Source organism: Labrus bergylta, chromosome 12 (assembly GCF_963930695.1).
Source record: "Labrus bergylta chromosome 12, fLabBer1.1, whole genome shotgun sequence".
Lineage (NCBI taxonomy): Eukaryota > Metazoa > Chordata > Actinopteri > Labriformes > Labridae > Labrus > Labrus bergylta.
Window position 1 is genome coordinate 5,542,784 of NC_089206.1, and position 19,817 is coordinate 5,562,600.

Here is a 19,817-nt window from a genome sequence, read left to right on the forward strand (position 1 = left end):
CATTGCAGCGCACGTGGGTTCGAATCCGACCTCGACCCTTTGCTGCATGTCATCCCCCCCTTTCTCTTATCCCAACATTTCCTGTCTCTATTCAGCTGTCCTATCCTGTCCAAGACAAAATAACAACTATATGATCTTATAAGTAATTTATTCATAAAGTATTCATAAAATATCCTCCACTATTTGGGGGGCCGGCAGCTTAGCGACCCCTTGTCCAGTCGCTTTAGCTCTCCAAGCGGGCCGCATGGCTTCGAACACGGACTGTGGCTCCTTTCCCTGCATGTCATTCTCCACTTTCTCCCTCTATCCACCGTCCTGTCTCTAAAATAAATGCAAAAAATCCCCTGCCAAAATAAACCCATGAGATGTTGATTTTGTAGAAATATTTTATAATTTTTTTGAGTACATTACCATCAGGTTGTATTTTACACTAAAATATTTAGACATAGAAAACTCAACCTTCACTCCTGTTGATGTATATCCATCTCCAACTGTATATATATTTCATAGTGGTTACATTATTGATGTATAGCATAGGCTCATATAGTGGCAGACACCTAAGGACCTCCTAAGACAAAATGCCCCCTCCCCACCTCCTCTACCCAACCCCCTTTTTCTCATGTTGAAGCCTGTATTTGTTTACATTATAGCAACTGGCCCCTTTAAAAGTAATTAGCTATAAGCAGTTTTTATTTGTTATGTAAGCAGTGATGAACAGACAGCTGTCATCGGCAAACTAAGATACTGAAGCTAACTTAAGAAGGCAAGTGTCTGAGTGATAAGATAGAGAAACTGTACATAGATGTTTATTTGCACTGTACATCTTAAACCAGTTTCCCCCTGAGCTATAACTCGAAGAAGCTGCACAATTTTCAGTGCAAAATATGTTCCAAATCAGTAATCCAGACGAGCAGCTAGCAGCTTTCTTCCTGCAGTTTGTGAAGCACATGCATGCTCTCGCTATTTTCATCTTTTGCGGCATGAATACAAAACGCAAAACAGCAATAAACATGAACATGAGGCAGAAATACAGGATGAAATAACTACAAATAAACAACAAAATGAACGTCAAACAAATAAAGATGCAATCGTTATATATGTTAAATCCCAATGTGATGAAGAGTTGATAAACCAAGTTGCACTGCAGGTTTTTCATCCATAGAATAACCCTTATTCTCCCACAAATATGAAACGTTTTAAGACAATTAAATGATGTGATATAGAACAGTATATAGAGATGATTTCCATCCTCATTACCTGTTCCAGGTCTTGAAGGCATTGCTGGCCCTCTTGAACAAGTAGCCCTCCATCACCACACCATTGGGAGCGTCGACGTTGAACTCCACCTTAGAGTCGTCATATGAAAAGTCCTAAAAGAGGAAAAGAGAGCCAAATTGAAACCCAGGCTGCCACACAAGAAGGCAACAGACCAGATAAGAGTGTCGCTCTTATCAGGAGACAAAACCCTCGTCGCCTTCCTGCAGCGACAGAGATGCATGTGTGCTGTTCCAGGAAAAAACAGTATAGCCGCTGCAGTGGATGTTCACTGTACTGTACATACAGTCCATCAGCCAGGCCAATCATTATACTGTGTGCGTGTTTATAGTGCAATCATGTAGAAGCAGTCACATGTTGGTCCATGGATGTATAGGAGTTGCATGCCATCCCAACTGTGCGGCACACGGGGACATTTCATAACTCAACAGATGTGAGTGTGACGCAAATTATTACATAACTGTGATTCATATGAAATTAGCCTCCGAGCTTTGTGTGACTTACAATTTAACACCAAGCACTGCAACACTACAGCCAACAGGATGAGGTATTTTGGGTATTTAACTCTGCAGGCTGAGTCTTTCCCAAACCAAATGAAGAGGAAGCACAAGTTTCCTCGGAAAGGAAGGCTAAAATGATTTAGTGAGCCCTAAGACTTCTCGAACTTGTACGCTCAATTTCAAGAGGAAATGTAATATGCAGGAGGAACAGTACATTGAATTATCCTAATGTGGTTTAAACGTATTACATGCATGCTGCTCTGAGGAAAGACCGGGTCTTCCCGACAGGCTCATTTTAGATACTGCGCTTAAAACGCCGACATGTACCAGATAGTGTTGTAGTCAAGACCACACCAACCGAGACCAAGACATGCCCGAGACCAGTGCTCCGAGACTGAGGCAAGACCAGGGCCCGAGACAAGACTAAGACCAAGGCAGGGCGAGACCGAGGCAAGACCGAGACATTTAGGGATCGAGACCGAGTCAAGACAAAGACCAAGACCAGAAAATAGAAAAATCCTCATCTTGTGTTCAGCGTGTCACTCACTTACACCGTAACACCGGGAAGGTTGCTGAGGTAACCGGAGGATAAAAATCTAATTATGAATGAAGTGAAGTTATTGTTTGTTTTAGAAAGGGGCGTTTTCCTTCTAATGACAGAAATGATGTGCGGTAATAGCCTGTCAGTGGTGGTCTTGAGTCCACCCAGTCTGAGACCTAGACGAGACTGAGTAAAAATTCTTCCTCTTCTGAGACGAGACCGACACCTTCAGAAAGTTGTCTCGAGACCAAGACCAATTTCGAGTACTACAAGAGCAGTATGAGACAAAAAACATGGTAAAAAAAAAGTGATGGAGAATAGTAAATATCTTCATTCACTGATCTGTGAGAACGAGCAGCAGCTCCCGGAACACAGTTAACTACTTATTTCATGTTTGAATAATACAAAGACTTACTGCTCTGCAAAGGTCGAACGCTTTACTTAAAAAAAAAAAAAAAAAAAAAAAAAAAGGTTTTGTTGTAGCACACAAGAGCACAGCGTCTGGTTCACACACCTTCATCACGCCTCAGATTCATGACGTGAAAGTAGACCATGCTTATAGTCAAACAGAAAAGTCATAGATAGTTTACACAAGCAATCAGAGGGGAACTGAATCTCTGAAACGCGCTGACACACGGACAAAACACATCAATGATTAATGAAAAAAAGCTCCTTAACACACGAGCAAATAAATCACAAGTATCAAAACACAGAGGGTCACAAAAAGTTGATCTTTTTGAACTCTATATGACTCAAAAGGCGATGCTAACAAACTGCAAAACATAACTGTCATGACAGGATTCTCCTTATCTTCAAAACCTTGAAAATAACAAGTACAGCATGCATTGCTACAGAAAATGATAAAAAAAAAAAAAAAAGCATGAAGTAAGTAGTCAGAAATGACACAATCTATCGAGTCAGGAGTTTAAAATATGCACCATTCCTCCTTTTCCCACGCTGACTCAAATTTGCAATGAAAGCATGCACCAGTGTTGTTTAGATTATGCTTATTTTAACATACATCACCGAGCATTACACCTGGGACCTGAGCGCAATGTTCTCCGATTATTTTAAGAGTGTGCAGACGGAGAGTAACAGCAGGGAATCAAAGAGAGAGACGTTAAGGGAATAAGGGAGCAGAGACGCTGCCAGAGAAAAGAAAAGAAACACTTCTCTCTTACCTAAGCCTGCCGTAAAAAAAAAAAAAAAACCTAAACAAACAAGAGCATGTCAGGGATCATAAAAACGAGTTTAAAAAGTATGATGACGATAAGAGAATATGCACACAAACCCACCAGGCCGTGGTCCCAGTGGCACAGGATCTTCATTTTCAAACGTTTCGAGCGTTCCAGCAACATTTGAAAATAAAATAAAATTCAAACAATATAAAAAAAAATAATCCAGATGCCCCTCAGAGTAGTAGCATCCTCACTCCCTCACAGTGGAGGCGTACACACACTGCACGGCTGCAGTAGTACTCTGGTTAATTCCAACACTGACATGTGTGCCCTGTGAGCCGAGGGAAAGGATTAGCACTGATTAGCATACAGCTGCCAAAAGTTTCCACCGGCAGGGTTTGTGTGGAAGAACACAGGACTAACACTGACACAGTGCTGGAGCTGCTCTCCAACCCCAAAGAGAGCTGCTTTGACACCACTGAGTCACACACACACACACACACACACACACACACACACACACACACACACACCTCCCCTCGGTGGAGAAGGTGGGAGTTTCAGTCCCCTTGTTGACTCAGAAGGAATCTATCTGGCAGGCTGCCCAGAGCACCAAACAAATACAACTCAGGGATTTCATTTATCTAGACTAACAACTGCAATGCAACTATTTCATCAGTAAGAGGTCGATGCAGCTTACCTTCAGCTGTCAACACGCCTTTCCCTTTTTCGGAAACATCACCAACATAAGAGTCAACACTGAACAAGAGGAGCGCTGCCTGCTCGGTCGTCTGCGCTCTCTCAAGAAAGCCCACAACAAAGATCATCTATTTTTAATGATGCAACGTCACTCACAAGATAGAAACTGAACATCAGTGAATTATTGAACAAGCTGGGAAACGGAGACTTTTTCAAATGTTTTCCAGCAAATATGGAAAATGTTCCTGCAGCAGGAGGAGACAGTGGACGACGCAGAGACGGCATGTCAGGAAGTGGATCCACCTGCTGCACGCGTCAAGACTTTAGGATCTAACACGGAGATCTGACACCAAACGGTGAGCCCAGTCGGTCGCACTGATGATGAACTTGATTACTGCTGATGCTTCCTGTGTCTCATAATTACTACTAGCTTTCTTCCTTTCTAGAAACAGGCTTTGAACTTTCATCCTGTGTGTAAGAACAGCTCACTGACAGCTGCTTCCAGTAATCCTCAGCAGACCGGGTCACCTGCATTACACAGTTACAGAAGCCTGACATCACAACACTTCTCTTCAAACACAATCCTGACATGAAGCAGTGATCGTCAGTGATCATTAAAAAAGGTCCACAGCCTTTGAAACAGACTGACGACAGCAATGTGAGGGAACGCGTGGGCTTCTAGTTATCAGACCGGCTCAGGTTAATACTTCAATTAAAAAACAGGATTCAGCAGAAGTCATCAGGAGTAAACGTTAACACAGTGTCCTTGTTTTTAACTATTCTAACATGCTATTATTAAAGGTGCAATGATGCATAATGACGCAAAGTTGACAACATTTTCAGGCAAACGAAGCCAAAAGATGAGAGTATTGTAAGCGTTTGCTTGAATGATTGAAACCTTTATTGCCCCTTGGGGAATTTGCCTTGCTTGTCTAATACAGTATTATACTGTAGAGAGTTTGCTAAATTAATCAAGTGATTTATCAATGCTTCATCTTGTGTTTGGAGATCATTTTGTAACGTTTCAGCATTTATTTGTGTCCTGTTATTTTAATAAGATTTCAGACTATAACTCCGCACTGTAACTTTTACACTGATTTTTTTCTATGACTCTTTTTAAAGCTTCTATTTTAACTGATTTTTTAATCTTATTTTATTTCAAGGAATCTAATTAGAATGAATTATTATAACATATTTTTATATCTAATCTTCTCTGTGATTAAGAATTGCCTATTTTAGTGATTTTTTAATGTTTCTGTTTCCTTTTGTCCTGATACTTTTGATGTGTGAAGCACTTTGAAAGCACTTTGTTGCTGAAACGTAGTCTAGAAAAGAAAACTCGCCTTGTGATCCTTTTCTTGTCATTTCAGAGTTATTGTCGCTGGAACAATTTCAACTCACCACTGGGATTAATAAAAGTCTTCTGTCTATATTTGGGCTGTTAAACCATAAAAGAAATGTTCATTATTTGACTCCTGCATTGAGAAAATTGGTATTTTTATCAAATTAAGTACTATATATAAACCCTTAAATCTTATTAAAAACGGGCTTATATGAACTTACATCATGTATCTACCTCCATTCATAAACTGTGTGTGTCTTCAATGTCTCCACTCTTGTTGTTTTGATTTTCTTCTGTGTTTCCTAATGTTGAATATTAAGAATTTAAAGCACCATCCAAACAATAACATCTGCTATGTTTTTCTCCGCATGTATTTGGAGTAAAAATAACCCCAGTGACGCACAGAGGCCGCCGCCGCACTCATGATGCAGACGTAGAAATATAGACCAGCAGGAGGAGCCTGCAACTGGGACAGAACTTCTCCATTAAACCTGCGGTTAAAAATGAATGTCTCTAGCATGTAGACGCTTTCTCTCCCTGCACTGTGCGCCCAGCCAGCAATAGTGACAGTCCGTCGTTCGTAGCACTTTAACTCGCTTTCTGCTCTCCTGGTTTTATTGCTTGTACTGAGTAAAGGCTGCCCCCCCACCCCACCCCCCTCTTTGTCCTGTGTAAGTTTACACAAGGCTTATTGCAAATGTTTTTTACGCAGTGAAGAAGACAAGAAACAAGAGAGGGAAAATCTCTGACAAAGTAGGGCATCGTGTTTTTTTTTGAAGCAGTGGAGACAAAGGAAGAGGTTTACAAAATATGATCACATCCTGCTGCTCTGTGCAGGAATACATCTGCCCACATCATTTTATATTTCAGATGCAGGAAGATTCTGCACGTGGAGTGAAAAAACAAACCCAAGAAGGTCAATTAGAAGAGTTCAAAAAACCACATTTTTAGTGGTCAGCACAATGTAGGACACTCCGATCATCCCTTTTTGCAGAAGGTGATGTAACAGACGGTTTTTAATACAGGCCCTTTCAAACCCCACTTTGGTGTTTCTAATTGTTCTGTATAAATGATTCAGGATGCACTTCAGCTCGCCCTCAAGGCTTCTGGAGTCTGGCTACAGCGTGAAGAAAACTTCAAAGGGGTTTGTTAATGTTCTGCACTGAGCTGCAGTCCCCCCCCCCTCTCAAACACTCGAGCAAACATGTTGTTTTTACACATTCAAATCAAACTTTCAGATGGGGAAACAAAAGAGTACTCACCTGCAAGAGCGTCTGAGTGGAGACAGCGTCATGAGGGGAGCATGTGGAAAACAAGAAGATGACGAAAAAAAGTTAGACGAGTTTAGGTGGGGATAATACAATAATCTTTTCAGGTTGAGTGCCGCTCAGATTATCTTCTTTACTCATCCTTCTGCAAAATTACACTCGAGCAACAACAACAAAAACATCACCAACCTGCAGCTACACCACAATATTTTCATGCCTTGCTAATTTTTTCACGGCTTCAACTCCTAACCTTGTTGATTCTACTTCATTAAGTGTCCTGCATGAAGCTTAGTGTCTAAACAGCTCTGGCAAAAACAGATCAATAACGGGCTCCACATGTGACCCGGCCCTCCCTCTACAGCGCAGACCGCAGCGCCTGGAGGGAGAGCGCTGACCGGAGCGGCCTGACAGATGGTCACTGATCCTGGGGTACCGAGGAGCCAGACACTAGGCCCCGCGAAAAAAAAAAAAGAGGGCTCTCTGAATTATTAAATAACAACAAGATGCCAGAGAGAGAAAGAAAGAAAGAAAGAGAGAGAGAAAGAGAGAGAGAGATAGAGAAAGAAAGAGAGAGAGAGAGAGATAGAGAAAGAGAGAGAGAGAGAGAGAGAGGGCACCCTACATTTATGGGCTCCATTATGAGTGCAGAGAATAAACACAGTATATTTATAGAGAGCATTTAAATGTGTACAGGAATAAAAACGTGTTAAATAATACCACCGATACCAAAAGTAGCGTCCTTATAATTTACATTGAAGCGTCGAGCTAAATGCTAACACGAGGACAATGTGTCATGGAATCACAAAAGTTAAGGGGAACAAACATTTCTATTAAATTTCATGGCAAATCATCCGATACATTCAAACACTCTACAACGAAGCAATCGCTCAAACCCATAAGGCGTGCAAAAGATGAAAAGTGAAGTCGATGTAGAAGTGCCTAAAACCTGCAGTCTGTCCAAAGGCCAGCAGGGGGCAACGTTACCGGTTGCAAAGACAACTTGAATTGTTCATAACAGAGCAGGGACGTGTGAAGTAAGGGTGCTGAGGGCGCTGCAGAACCCCCCTGAAATCAGGCACAATTGAATTGACAGCTATGAGAATATTGAAACTAACACGTGGTTACATGTGATGTGTGGATGTCTACACCGCTGTGTAAAACAGTCTGTACCTCGTTTATGTTACCTCCTGCAGAGCGTCCAACTCACAGCTGTTTTCGAGAAGATTATCGATCTATGCGCACACACTGAGGTGTTTTATTTTGAAAACCTCGCTGAATATTCTTTTAGATCTTGTAGAACAACTTCTGACAGAGCGGAACAACTGCACAACTCCACTTTGCAAAAAGACGCCCACACAGCTCCGCTGCTCCCCTGCTGTCTAGAAAGACTGTGCTTAAGGTTTATTTACGTGTCTAAACATTATGATGTCATCAAATATAATTGCTTCTCTCAGCAACACCAACTGAAACTGACTCCGCTTGCCCCAAACTATGTGAAAAAATTACCATCATTTTCATGTTTTTTCTTTTTAATAAACATTTTCCTAATGAGTTCATGGTCTTAATCACATGACTGTCATTTTGCTAATTATGGTCCCATTTAGTGGTATTAATCAAAGCAATGTGTGATGTCACGGTGGCTACGTCCATATTATTACATCAAAAAGATAAAAAGGAATTTAAGGCCTTCCTACCAATCAGCTTTACTCTAAAACACACATTTGGCAACAAGTGAGCGTGCTTGAAAATCCTCGTTAAACTTCAACATCAGCACTTTACTGGACTCAGAGGGTCCTGGTGATACATCAGCACAAAGTGTAATATCCTGAGCGTCTACAGCAGACAACAGTTGGATGAATAAGTCTTAGCTCCACCTGAATTAATGCTTTAAATCGATGCCTGGACGTTGTTAGAGGGATTAATCAAACACTTCCCAGCTGCTCAGGTCTAATCCCTCCACAGTCACAACAGATGTACCGGGATAAGTGGCAGACTGGAGCCCGGAGGTGAGACGTGAGCGGCACATTCACACCCCTGCTTTCGTTCTCACAACAGCAGCGAAGAGAGTCAAAACCTGAACCATGGAAAGATCGCACTCCTCAATCCAGGGTTTATGTGGAGTAATGTCAGAGTTTTCCCTGCAGATACGCAGCTCTTATGTTTCTAACACATCTACACGGTTACTCTAAAGACAAAAGAGGAACTCACCCTCTGCTGAATAGTTGCATGTTTATGCTCCATCTCCCTCTTCTCCATGGCTGAATCAATCACCAGCTGATCCAGCTAAAGGTCCGTCACACAAAAAAAGTACAAGAGTATTTATAAAAAAAAAGGGATCATGTGTATATCTTCATTTTGCAGTGAAATAATTCTAACATATCTGAAAGTAGAAGGATGCAGAGAGGCTGACTGCAACACTCCCCCCCCCAAACACAGAGTAGACCTCCAATGACACGTTAGGTCAGAGTGTTTGGTAATGCAGCATTGATTCAGCAGCAGTCCGCCTGCTGTGACCTCACAATAACACGTGAGTGAAATAATGGAGACTCTTTTCAGGGGGATGAAGAGAGGATGATTTTTTTTTTTTTTTTTTTACTATCAGTTAATCGAGCGAAAAAATCAAAATCAAATCAAAAGTCTCACATACAAGAACATGCAAAATCAACAGTGCTTTTAGTTCAGATGATGCATTACGCAACCGCTTCTTGTCAATAGTGACGATGCAGAGCGCTTGAGGAAGTGACGCGGCTCAGCTGACGGAGCAGCAGACTCTCACCTCAGCAGCCAGTTTCTTCATGTACGGGTCGATCTCATCCAGCAGGTTGTAGCCCTGCTGGAACAGGGAGTACTGGGCGTGCATGAACGACAGCATCTGGAGGAGACGGACACAGTTTTTTTTTAGTTAAATCACACAGAGAGAAGACCACATTACTGGATGTGTTTATGTGTTTGTGTGTTTGTGTGCATTCACTTACAGCATCCAGGATCTCAAATTTCTTCTTGGCCTGGAGGACGTTGATCTGGTGGAGGAAAATAAAGACAGATGGTGGGTTTGTAAATGAGTAAAATACTCTAAGGTAAAGGTAAACTAACAGACGATTTGGCGTGAGAAGTGATGAAATGTGAAGCTACTTTTTCAAAAGCTATTTTTAGGATCGTTTCGCCTTTATCAGAGAGGACAGCTAAAGAGAGATGTGAGATGTTGGGAGGAGAGAGATGGGGATGACATGCAGCAAAGGGCCGAGGTCGGATTCAAACCCGCAGCCTCTGCATTGAGGACTAAAGTCTCCATATATGGGCCGCACAACATAACCGCTACGCCATCCAGCGCCTCGCTATAAAAGGATGTTTATGACATCATCACTTGAGTAAACCCACTCACTTGCCTTTAACTACTAATGTCTGGATAATGGTTGTTTTTTTCGACAGAAACAAAACACCTCGTTTGAAGTCTTTCAGGTTACAGAGGTAACACCCTCTAGTTCAGTGGTTCTCAACTGGTGGGTCGGGACCCAAAAGTGGGTCGCGGAGGCACTTTGAGTGGGTCGCAAACATGCCAAAAAGTGCTCCTAAAACATGCAGGTTTTGTTCCTTTTCTTTCTTCCATCGTTCCATTTGAGGTCCAAATTGCACTACTTTTCATTCGATAAATCTGATTGGTTGAAAAATTATCAGAAACTTGGGTCACGATTTTCATGAAGGAGTTGGTGGTGGGTCCTTAGACTAGACCAGTTGAGAACCTCTGCTCTAGTGGGCACATTTTCCTTTATTTGAATATATCAAGATCAACGTTAAGTGGAGTTCACCCTGACAAACAGGCTACAAGAAGTCTTATTATGAGAGAAGAGCACAAGAGGAAAACACATTTACTGCTACATAAAAAAAACACGGCCCCTGTGGCGTCTCCTCAGTTAAAGCCTTCACATTGTACATCCTAACTGATGCAAACCTAAATGACATTTTATGCTGCATTTAAGAGGTCACTCGTACATACAGGGAATCCTCCCTGCAGCTTTAACCTCGTCTGCCTCGAGACACTTTCAATTAAGACTCAAAAAAAGACGTCCGAGAGCGGAGAGAGAGAGAGGCAGACGAAAAAAAACCAAGAATGGAAAGAGGGCACGACGGCCGTGACGGCGATCACACTGAATCAGTGTCTTTGTTCCCGCAGGCCGCATGTGTAGGAAGAGACAACTTGTGGGCAAAATAAAGCCATGCTGCAGACGAGCGGAGAAGGAGAATGTGTCACAAAGAAAGAGGGAAGGGCACAGACTACACTGCAGGAGGAACATCTTGCTACGTCAGAGAGATTCCCTCTCAGGCAGAATTTGTGGGAAATGAATACAAAACTGCATCAAAGAATATTTGATTTTAACACGTCATCTCAAGACCTCAAAGCATTTAATCTCAGTCAAATTAAAACACATAAACGTCAAGCACAGCTCAAATAAGTAGGGCCCGACCGATATGGGATGTGTTCCTTAAAAATAAATCTACATGATGGCGTTTTAAGCATGCACACATTTACATTTTCGGTGTTAGTTACATGTAAATGAGAATTCAAACAGTGACATTTTCCTGCCAGCAAACTGGTAATATTTCCATGTGAGGTGGTAGATGAACGCATGTGTGAACAGGGCAGGTTATATTCAGGAAGATTCACCCCAAGCTAGCGAGGCGGGGTGATAACATCTACATCTCTTCACTGTAGTGCATGAACAGTTTGATCTTCAGGCACACAATAAACCAGCTTCAGAGTCCGATCGTTGGTACCATGAATACATGTAATAACAAGTGGAATTGAGTAAAAAAATAGTAATTATTGTGTCAGGCTCTGTCGCTTTGTCCGTCATCTTGGATTTCCACTGTGTCTTTCTGAAGTAATTTCTTGCCACAGGAACATTTAGGGGGCAGCCTGTCTTGAGATTTTCCAGTGTTTGTCAGGAGTGCATGTGTGAAAACAGCTTAGGTTGGATGAGACATCATTTCTGTTTGGATTAGACTTTAATAACTTTAAATCTCTTCTCAAATCACAGGAGGATAGAGACTTTCTCCTGAGCCTGCAAAACAAAGAGGCTCATGTCTTCATAACATGTTTGCAGCTCCTCACCTGGAGCACGTAGTCCAGGGCGAGGTGTCTGAAACACTTCCGGGTGATGCTGAGCGTGCCGGCGGCCTCTTCCACCTCGTGAGGTTTGTTCCTGGGCGCCTGAGCGTTCTTCACCTGCGCTATCTCCATGTCCTCTCGCACCCTGTCGAAGTGCTTCTTCGTGTCCTTGAACTTCCGAACGTCCCTGAGAGACACAGACGAGCAGAGTTGAAGTGAAAGTGTTCAGTTCAGGGGACAGCAGAATTGAACACTCCGGAGGCACCCAAAAAAGTCAAAGTGAGGTCACAGGTAACCTACTTTGTCTACTTTGTTCACACTTTGTCTGTGAGCGGAAAACAAGGTCGTTCTCTGTTTAATATTTAAGAAGACAAAAGATGTTTTTTTAAAAGGGTGATGAGGGTAAGTCTTCCCGTTAAAAGGTTGTGCACTTTGGCTTTTTTGTCTACCTGTGCTGAATCATTTATACATCCTAAGTTCTGCACAGATACCTGACTGAAGCATTAGGGATGGTCGGGTTTACTCACTCTTTCACAAAGTTGTGCAACTGCTGCTTCACCGAGCGCTGAGCTTGATCGAACAGGATCTGTAAGAGAGGACAAGAAGAACAACAGCAATGATGAATTACTGAATGTTTTTAACACACATAAAGATTTTTAAATAGATTAACTGGAATTGAGATGCAGGACGAAACTGCAGGATTATACCTTGGGAAACCAGGTTGCAAAAACTGAGCTGGAACTTTTAGATAGTTTGAATTCCCAATGTTCCTCTTTCAAGCTTTGCAAATATGAGGATGTGACTGTGGTTTATGTGGTAGAAAATGAGTCTTTGGGAATTTGATGGTTGGTTAAAAAACAAACATCACCATGCGCTCTGATAATTTTATTTACATTTGAAGGATCATTCTTAAAAAAAGAAATGTCAAACCAAACAAGATCAAATAAAAACCACAACATTAATCATCTACACAGAGGCAAGATTGCAAAACCAAACAGATCTGACATATTTTACAGATGTTTTCACATTCTCCCTTTTTCATGTATTGTGAGAAAGAAGTGTCGCCTACGGGCGGCTTGTTGTGTAAGATCTGCAACTCAATAGATTTTGAGAGCTGCTTTTTACTTTCATCAGATTATACTGAAGTTCATGTTGGGGCATTTTACTTAAAAGAAGAATTTGAATATTTCTCCCACAACTGATTTAACAGTTACATAAAAATAATAGTAACACCGGGTCATAACCGCCCATCAGAAGCTTAAGTGACGATACAATCAATGCCATTTTTTTTGGACTCAACACATTCAGCTGCCTTCACAGGAGTATTATCAAATCTAAAAAAACAAAAAAAACAAACAGCAATCCAAAAGTAAACAGTCAAACATATACTTATGAAAACCATAATAATTCAGTGAATCCATAATTTCATCCATACAGGGTCAACTTTTTATGGGGACAAAAAAAACATGGTTTGATAACTACTGCTTGATTATTACTTACTTACTTACTTTGATAGATATAAAAACAGAGAGGTTATACATATTGTTTGTACCTCCTCATTAGTAGGATGAGAAATGGAAAAATGCATTTAGAATTTTGGAGGGAAAACAGCAGCTTGTTATAATTATATTTTTGACCAAGAGAGGGTGACAAAGCACAGCTTTTCCTCACACAATGCATGCAAACGATGCAAATCAGCCCCTTAACGCCTGTTGGAGTGAATGGTGGAGGAATGTCACTCTGAGTCAAACACACCCGCTCTAACACAATAACACGGTGCCTTTGGTTAGGTGTTTCACATTCAAGATCCCTCCTCCTCTGTTTCAACCTCTGAGCACATCGTCTGTGATCGCTGCTGCTGCCGCTAAATAGGTCACTCGGGCAGAGAGGGAGGGAGGAAGTGAGGGAGGAAGAGGAGAGGAGAGGAGAGGAGAGGAGAGGAGAGGAGAGGAGAGGAGAGGAGAGGAGGTTTTTGGTACAATGTGAAACTGCAGAGGCAAAGGCAGGGTGCACAAACCTGCACTGACAAATTGTCAGAGCACACGTGCCATCAGCATGACTGAGCAGCTAGATCGGTTAAAGGGTTTGCATCCTCATCCTGTCTGAATAATTGGATGTACGACTGTGTGGGGGATTAGCAGATTTTAAGGCTGTTTAAAACTAGGCTTACGTGTGTTTTAACTCAGGGATTACAGGCACATAATGATGATGAGTAAAGACACTGTTCTGTAGCTGCTACTGAGGCGCTGGAACCGTAAAAATAAGTATAGATGACTTCTTTGAGTCGCCCAGACGTAAAAATAAAAATGCGGCAGTAAAGGAAGTGGTCAGTTTCTGAACATTTTCCTGCCATTTATTTGAAGAGAGATGTGTTTGTTTTGATGCTGGGTTCAGCTCCATAAACTCACTGAGTCCAAATGAGAATGAGAGAAGAGCCACACTGACCTCAACCTCAAGGCTCGAGCCGACCCAGAATTTCATCTGTCTCATCACTTATCATGTTTTCTTGCTTGTTTTCAGAATCAGAATCAGGGTTTATTGCCGAGTACATTTACAAGGAATTTGACTTGGTGTATTGGTGCTAAACAAAACAGGGAAATAAAGTAGAACTAGCAACAACTTAAATAATACAGTATAAGAAGCTATTACGATATATAAAATAGAGTTTAAAAATGTAAAATATAAAAAATGTACAAAAGGTAGTTTTGCTGTGCTTGTAATAAGCCAATCTTTCTTAATTCTAGAAAAGACATTGAGGTTTCCCTCGTTTCCAATGCTGTTGAGGTAAATTAATCTCAAATGAATTTAATTGAAATGAACATTTGGATGTTTGATACCAAACGTTAACTTTTTTAGTTCAGCCCAAAACAAACTCAAACGTCAGCTTCCTGTCAGACTCCTTTGTGAGGATCATGTTTACATGTAAGGTGCACGTTACTAAGTCCGCCATGAGCACCTGCTGCCAAACTGGACATCAACTGATTTCTCAGTACTCAGTCCCGTCACTTTTTTATAAAAACACAACAATGGATAAAGTATTATTGTCATGTGACGTCTGGAATGACAGGAGACAAGCTGAGCGAACGCAGCAGCAGCTCAGCTCACAGCCCACCAGGACAAAAAAGCTCGCTGAAGCTCGTCTTGTTGTTTCTTTTTAACGTTTTGGTGAGCATTAAAGAAACAGATTTTTAAGCTTAAAGGTGCTTCATTTCAATGGCTCAATGTGTTTTTGTGAGTTCTGCATAAACAAAAATCTCCATGGATCACTCGACTCCCTTTGAAGATCTGGTGAACAATAGGCACTGAAGGAATAAGAGGAGCATCTGAAAACCAGCCAGCAGCAGCTCGGCCGGTTGCCTTTCCTGACGTGCTTGCCAAAGAGTGTTGGAGAAAAGCTCCTTTCTATCCTAAAATTAATTTATTCCATGTTTTGACAGGTTTAAAACAGTCTCTGTTTGTTTTGGAGATAAGGAGACCTCGGCTGATAATTCATCTCACAGTAAAAAAACGTAAACTTTACAGCCCACCATGCTCCTGCTTCTTCACTGATAACAAACTGAAGGGCAGATTTCTTGGCTTATATTTCAAATTCTTCCTCTTTAAAGCGGGTATGTATGTGGGTTGTATTTAATATCTGACTGTAGCTATGTGGTCAAACTGTGCAGTAACACACACTCATAGGTGAGTCAGACTTTCTAGTAAAGTAAATAAAAGTCTGTTCAAGTTTCCTGTTCAAAGTCCGGTCTGTTTTCACTGTGGATCACCCGGGTTTGATCGTTCACGTGTGGTCAATCTGTTTTTCCGGCTGCAGTTTAACAAGCTCCTAGAAAAGCACAAGTGTGGACTTCCACAAACATGCAGGGGACTCAAAACAGGGCCGGCAGCCATAAACACAAAGGGGTGTAAGATTAGGTTTGTGGCACCACGCTGACAGGACTGAAGCGCTCGGTGTAAACCACAATCTCTCTAAAAAGAAGTCAACAAGTCAACAGGCACAGCGCCGTGTTTGTGAGCGGTGAGTGGTGGCAGGAAAAGTGCTGTGAGACTTCCCCCCTGCTCTGTGGGTAGCTCAGCCCGGAGCATTCCTGAGCTGCTCTGTGGCAAGTTGACACCCTGCTCTGATTGGACGATATGCGAGCAGGTTGTCTCTGCTGGGGTTTAAACTAGCATCTCAAAAAGAGACTTAAAGGCGACTTAAAAAAAAAAAGAGAATACCGGTACATGAATGCAAACAACGTGCAAATCTGTCAGTCGGAAAGTGCATCCCAACCAACAACTCAAATTCTTGAGGATCACAACATTTCACTCAGAGGTTTTCTTCAGGTGATAAAATGAAAAAAAAACAAACAGAAAAACACCTCTGGTGGAAAATGTTGTGATTAAATAAAATCTTTTTTGTGGCATTCCAGCAAATCTGCTAAATTTGTTCGCATTAAAATGTTCCCTTAGTTTTGCCGCCGGTGGTCTAGTGGTTTGCGTGCGCCATTAACAGAGGATGTTGTCCTTGAAGCGGGTTTGGGTCTGACCTGTGGCCATGACATTTCCCACTCTCTCTCTCTCTCTCTCTCTCTCTCCCTGGTTTCTGACTCTGTCCACTGTCCTACATCAATAAAGACATAAGGAGCTAACAAATAAATGTTGCAGTAGTTGAATTCTCACATAGAATTCGCTAATACTGACAACAGTGTTTGTTTGTATTATGCTGCAGTTTAGTGATGTATCCATGGGGTCAATAAGAAAGAAGAGGAGGAGGAGGAGGAGGAGGAGGAGGAGGAGGAGGAGGAGGAGGGAGAAATACATAAATTCAATCTTGAGCTTTTTTGAAATGTAGTTTTTGCCAAGACCAAAACCAAATCTCTAAATCAGCCAGTTACTCCAACAAACAGGTTCATTGTCCTGCTCTGTTTCTTTATGATGAGGGTGGTTGCTGTTATTCTAACCTTTGTTAAGATGCTACCTGTAACTGGATGTTGTCATGTTAACCCTTTCACGCTAGCTTACTGAAGAGGCTCCTTTATTGCTCAGACAGATCTTCAGGGCGTGTCTTGATTATAACTAAGATCCCTTTTTTGTTTGGATTTTAAATCTCCTGAGCAATTATCGACCATCATAACATTTCATTCTTATCTTTGACAGACACATAAACACACATCACAGAGCAGGAATGTGTTTAAACAAAGAAAAGCCTGTTTAACATATCTTAGACTAAGTCAGAGAGTGAGAGATACCTGGCACATCATGCATGACCTGATATATCAGCGCTGAGGTATGAGGCGGCATTAAGACCCATTACAATGACCCACTATGTACTGACTATACGTTTGCCTTTCCCTCTTATTCCATCAACATGTTGGGACAAAAACTAATCCCACTGAATCAGGGAAGTAATTATCTTTAGTTGAAGATAAACACCTTGAAAGCACCTCTGTCAAATTAAGCAGAAAAACACAGTGAAGGCTGTTTTTTGTTTTTTTCTGACATGTTTAAGCTCTGAGGTCAGAGCTGGTGTTGATGTTGAACTAGCCTGTATTATATTCACAGGTGTTTCTGATCTTTAACCCCACCTCATGTGTGTACACAGAAGGACAAATGTCATGTAGTCCAGTACATACCCATCTTTAAATGTAACTTCAGTAATAAACGCACACATTTCCTACACTGTCAACATAAACTGAACAACACAAACTCTGTAAAGACACTTAAGACCATGTCTGTTGCAGTGACTATCTAACTCTTGTACATTATTGAGTGGCCACCAAGTGTAAGGGGAAAGGGAAATATGCATGACCCTTTTAAGATTTTGAACAATTTGGAGAGATTTTCTATCTGACCGCTCTGTGATTGGTTTGTGATCATGGAGCATCATAGATGGACGTCACAGACTTTTTTTTACACAATGCAGGCACTTTAAGCATTTTGACTTTAAAGATCCCTTTATCCTGGATTGTGTTCTATTTTTGTATAAATGTGTCTCTGTCAACTAATGTACAGTTGATGTTGTTTGGTCATTATTTGTTGTTTTTAACGTGTCATTGTGGTTTTATGTAAATGTGTACACACGTGAACCACCAACCTGCCAAGTGATTACAAATGGAAATCATCCTTTGTTCTACAGTCTGGCATATTAACATGTTTATGTTCATTAATGTGCACTGTCTCTATTTGAAATAAATACATAAATGCACTAAACAGAAGGTGGTGTTTTTATATATAACAGCACTAATCCTTCCAGTTGCTCTGCATGGCTTCTGTTGTTGTTGCTGAGTTTGTTGATGTTGTGTCTTTAAAGTGTTGGAAGTGAAAAATAACTTTGATTTAAAACATCTGGCTAGTAGAAGTAAAAGAGGCCAGTCTATGCATTGTCATAAATTAATACATAGATTCAAATGTTGTCATTCTTCAGACTTTTTCTGTTTAAGACGTTTAAAAAATGACCATCTGTCAGTGTGATGTACAGATTAAAAAGTGTTCAGGCACTAACAGGAGTGTAAAGGGTTAATTTCCCTGTGAATCTACTTCTCTCCCTTTGAGGATGCATTTTTATTTTCCAAACAAAGGATGTGGTTACAGTTTCAGTTGAATAAGAACGACTGCAGTCACAGACTGAAATGCCTTCCTGCTGCGTCTTGCTTTGTTTTTCCAGTTTCCAAATATAACCGAGAGACAGCGGCGTGAGCATACCACACGGGAACACACACTCATTCAGTGTGTGCAGCACAATGCAAAAACATACCGGGTCTATTTTCAGCACGAAACTATCATGTTTTATTGTTTTTTTTCTTGGAGTTCATTTGATTGGTGTCGGCTTACTGGTTGGTTTATCTGCTCATCTTGATAAAATGATAACACATTTTTTGTGTTCCTTTAGTCATATAGCTTTTTATTTCCATTTTTTTAGCTATTGTTTTTCTCTCCTTGGTTGAGCCGCCTCTTGAACTCTCCCGACATATTTTTATTACATTTTAATTTTTTGGATTCCATGCAGTTTGGTGTGCAATTATAAAAAATAAAAAAAATCATGAATTCATAATGAGTATGTTATGCGGCATGCATTTTACCGAAAGTAATATGTGGGTATGACCTAAATTCTTCCATCCATACATGTTTCCTCTCCTCATACTGTAAATCACATCATCTACGTATAATCCTTTATGTGAACGCTCTTCTCAATTCTTTAAGACTTGGCTGCTGAGATGTTCGTCTCTCTTTCAGTCTCCGCTCATTTCTAATGGATGCTCAGAGAGTCAAACGTGAGTCAATAATTCATCGAGTATTCATATGGAGTTTCATGCCTGAATTAAACAGAGAGTGTTAAAAAAACGCTGGCCTGATTCTGTTCAAGGCTTCGGCTCCACACGAGAAAGAAAGAAAAAAATCTTGTTGTGGAATCTTTGGAAAGAGAGAAAGGCTCGGAGCTAAAGCGAAAAAGAGCCCAACTTGGCTCGGGGTTTGACATTCATACAAACAGAGCCTGCTTGTTCTGTTGTGTGCTGGTACCAGACTGGCAAAAAAGAGTCAGGATATCAGGAAACGGAGGGAAGAGCGGGCCAAGACTCTTTTCTACTTGTCTTGGATCTGCTTGTTTGCTTGTCTGACTTCACGTCTATGTGTCTGCTTGAACATGTGGTGCTGTCTGTGTTTATTTTATCTAGAGCTGACTGATGTAGGATTTCTCAGAGCATTACCAACAGTGGTTTTAGAGGGGGGAAAAACATCACTGATAACAAATATGCTGACACATGCAGGGAATTTTTGAGCTTGACAGAAAATAGACCTTTTATATGTCGACTGTGCTCCGATATGACAGAAAAGTTTAGGGGTCCTAATAAGGATCCCGTGAGATTTGCCTAAAACATCCATCTTGGTGCAATCGAACGCTGTTCTTGAACCGTTTGGACTACAAGCAC

At 41.2% G+C, this 19,817-nt stretch overlaps 1 protein-coding gene across 2 annotated transcripts in view; it reads right to left on the reverse strand.

Moving 5' to 3' along the window:
• acap3a (ArfGAP with coiled-coil, ankyrin repeat and PH domains 3a) overlaps window positions 1–19,817 on the reverse strand; it is a 73,306-nt gene that overhangs the window by 16,709 nt on the left and 36,780 nt on the right. For both annotated transcript variants that reach the window (XM_020651348.3, XM_065961097.1), the window contains exons 5-11: window positions 12,438–12,496; window positions 11,914–12,097; window positions 9,779–9,823; window positions 9,580–9,675; window positions 9,012–9,086; window positions 6,798–6,809; window positions 1,258–1,370 (exon numbers count right to left, since the gene is read on the reverse strand). In XM_020651348.3, coding sequence (XP_020507004.1) covers window positions 1,258–1,370; window positions 6,798–6,809; window positions 9,012–9,086; window positions 9,580–9,675; window positions 9,779–9,823; window positions 11,914–12,097; window positions 12,438–12,496 — 584 coding nt within the window. The remainder of the gene's footprint in view (window positions 1–1,257; window positions 1,371–6,797; window positions 6,810–9,011; window positions 9,087–9,579; window positions 9,676–9,778; window positions 9,824–11,913; window positions 12,098–12,437; window positions 12,497–19,817) is intronic.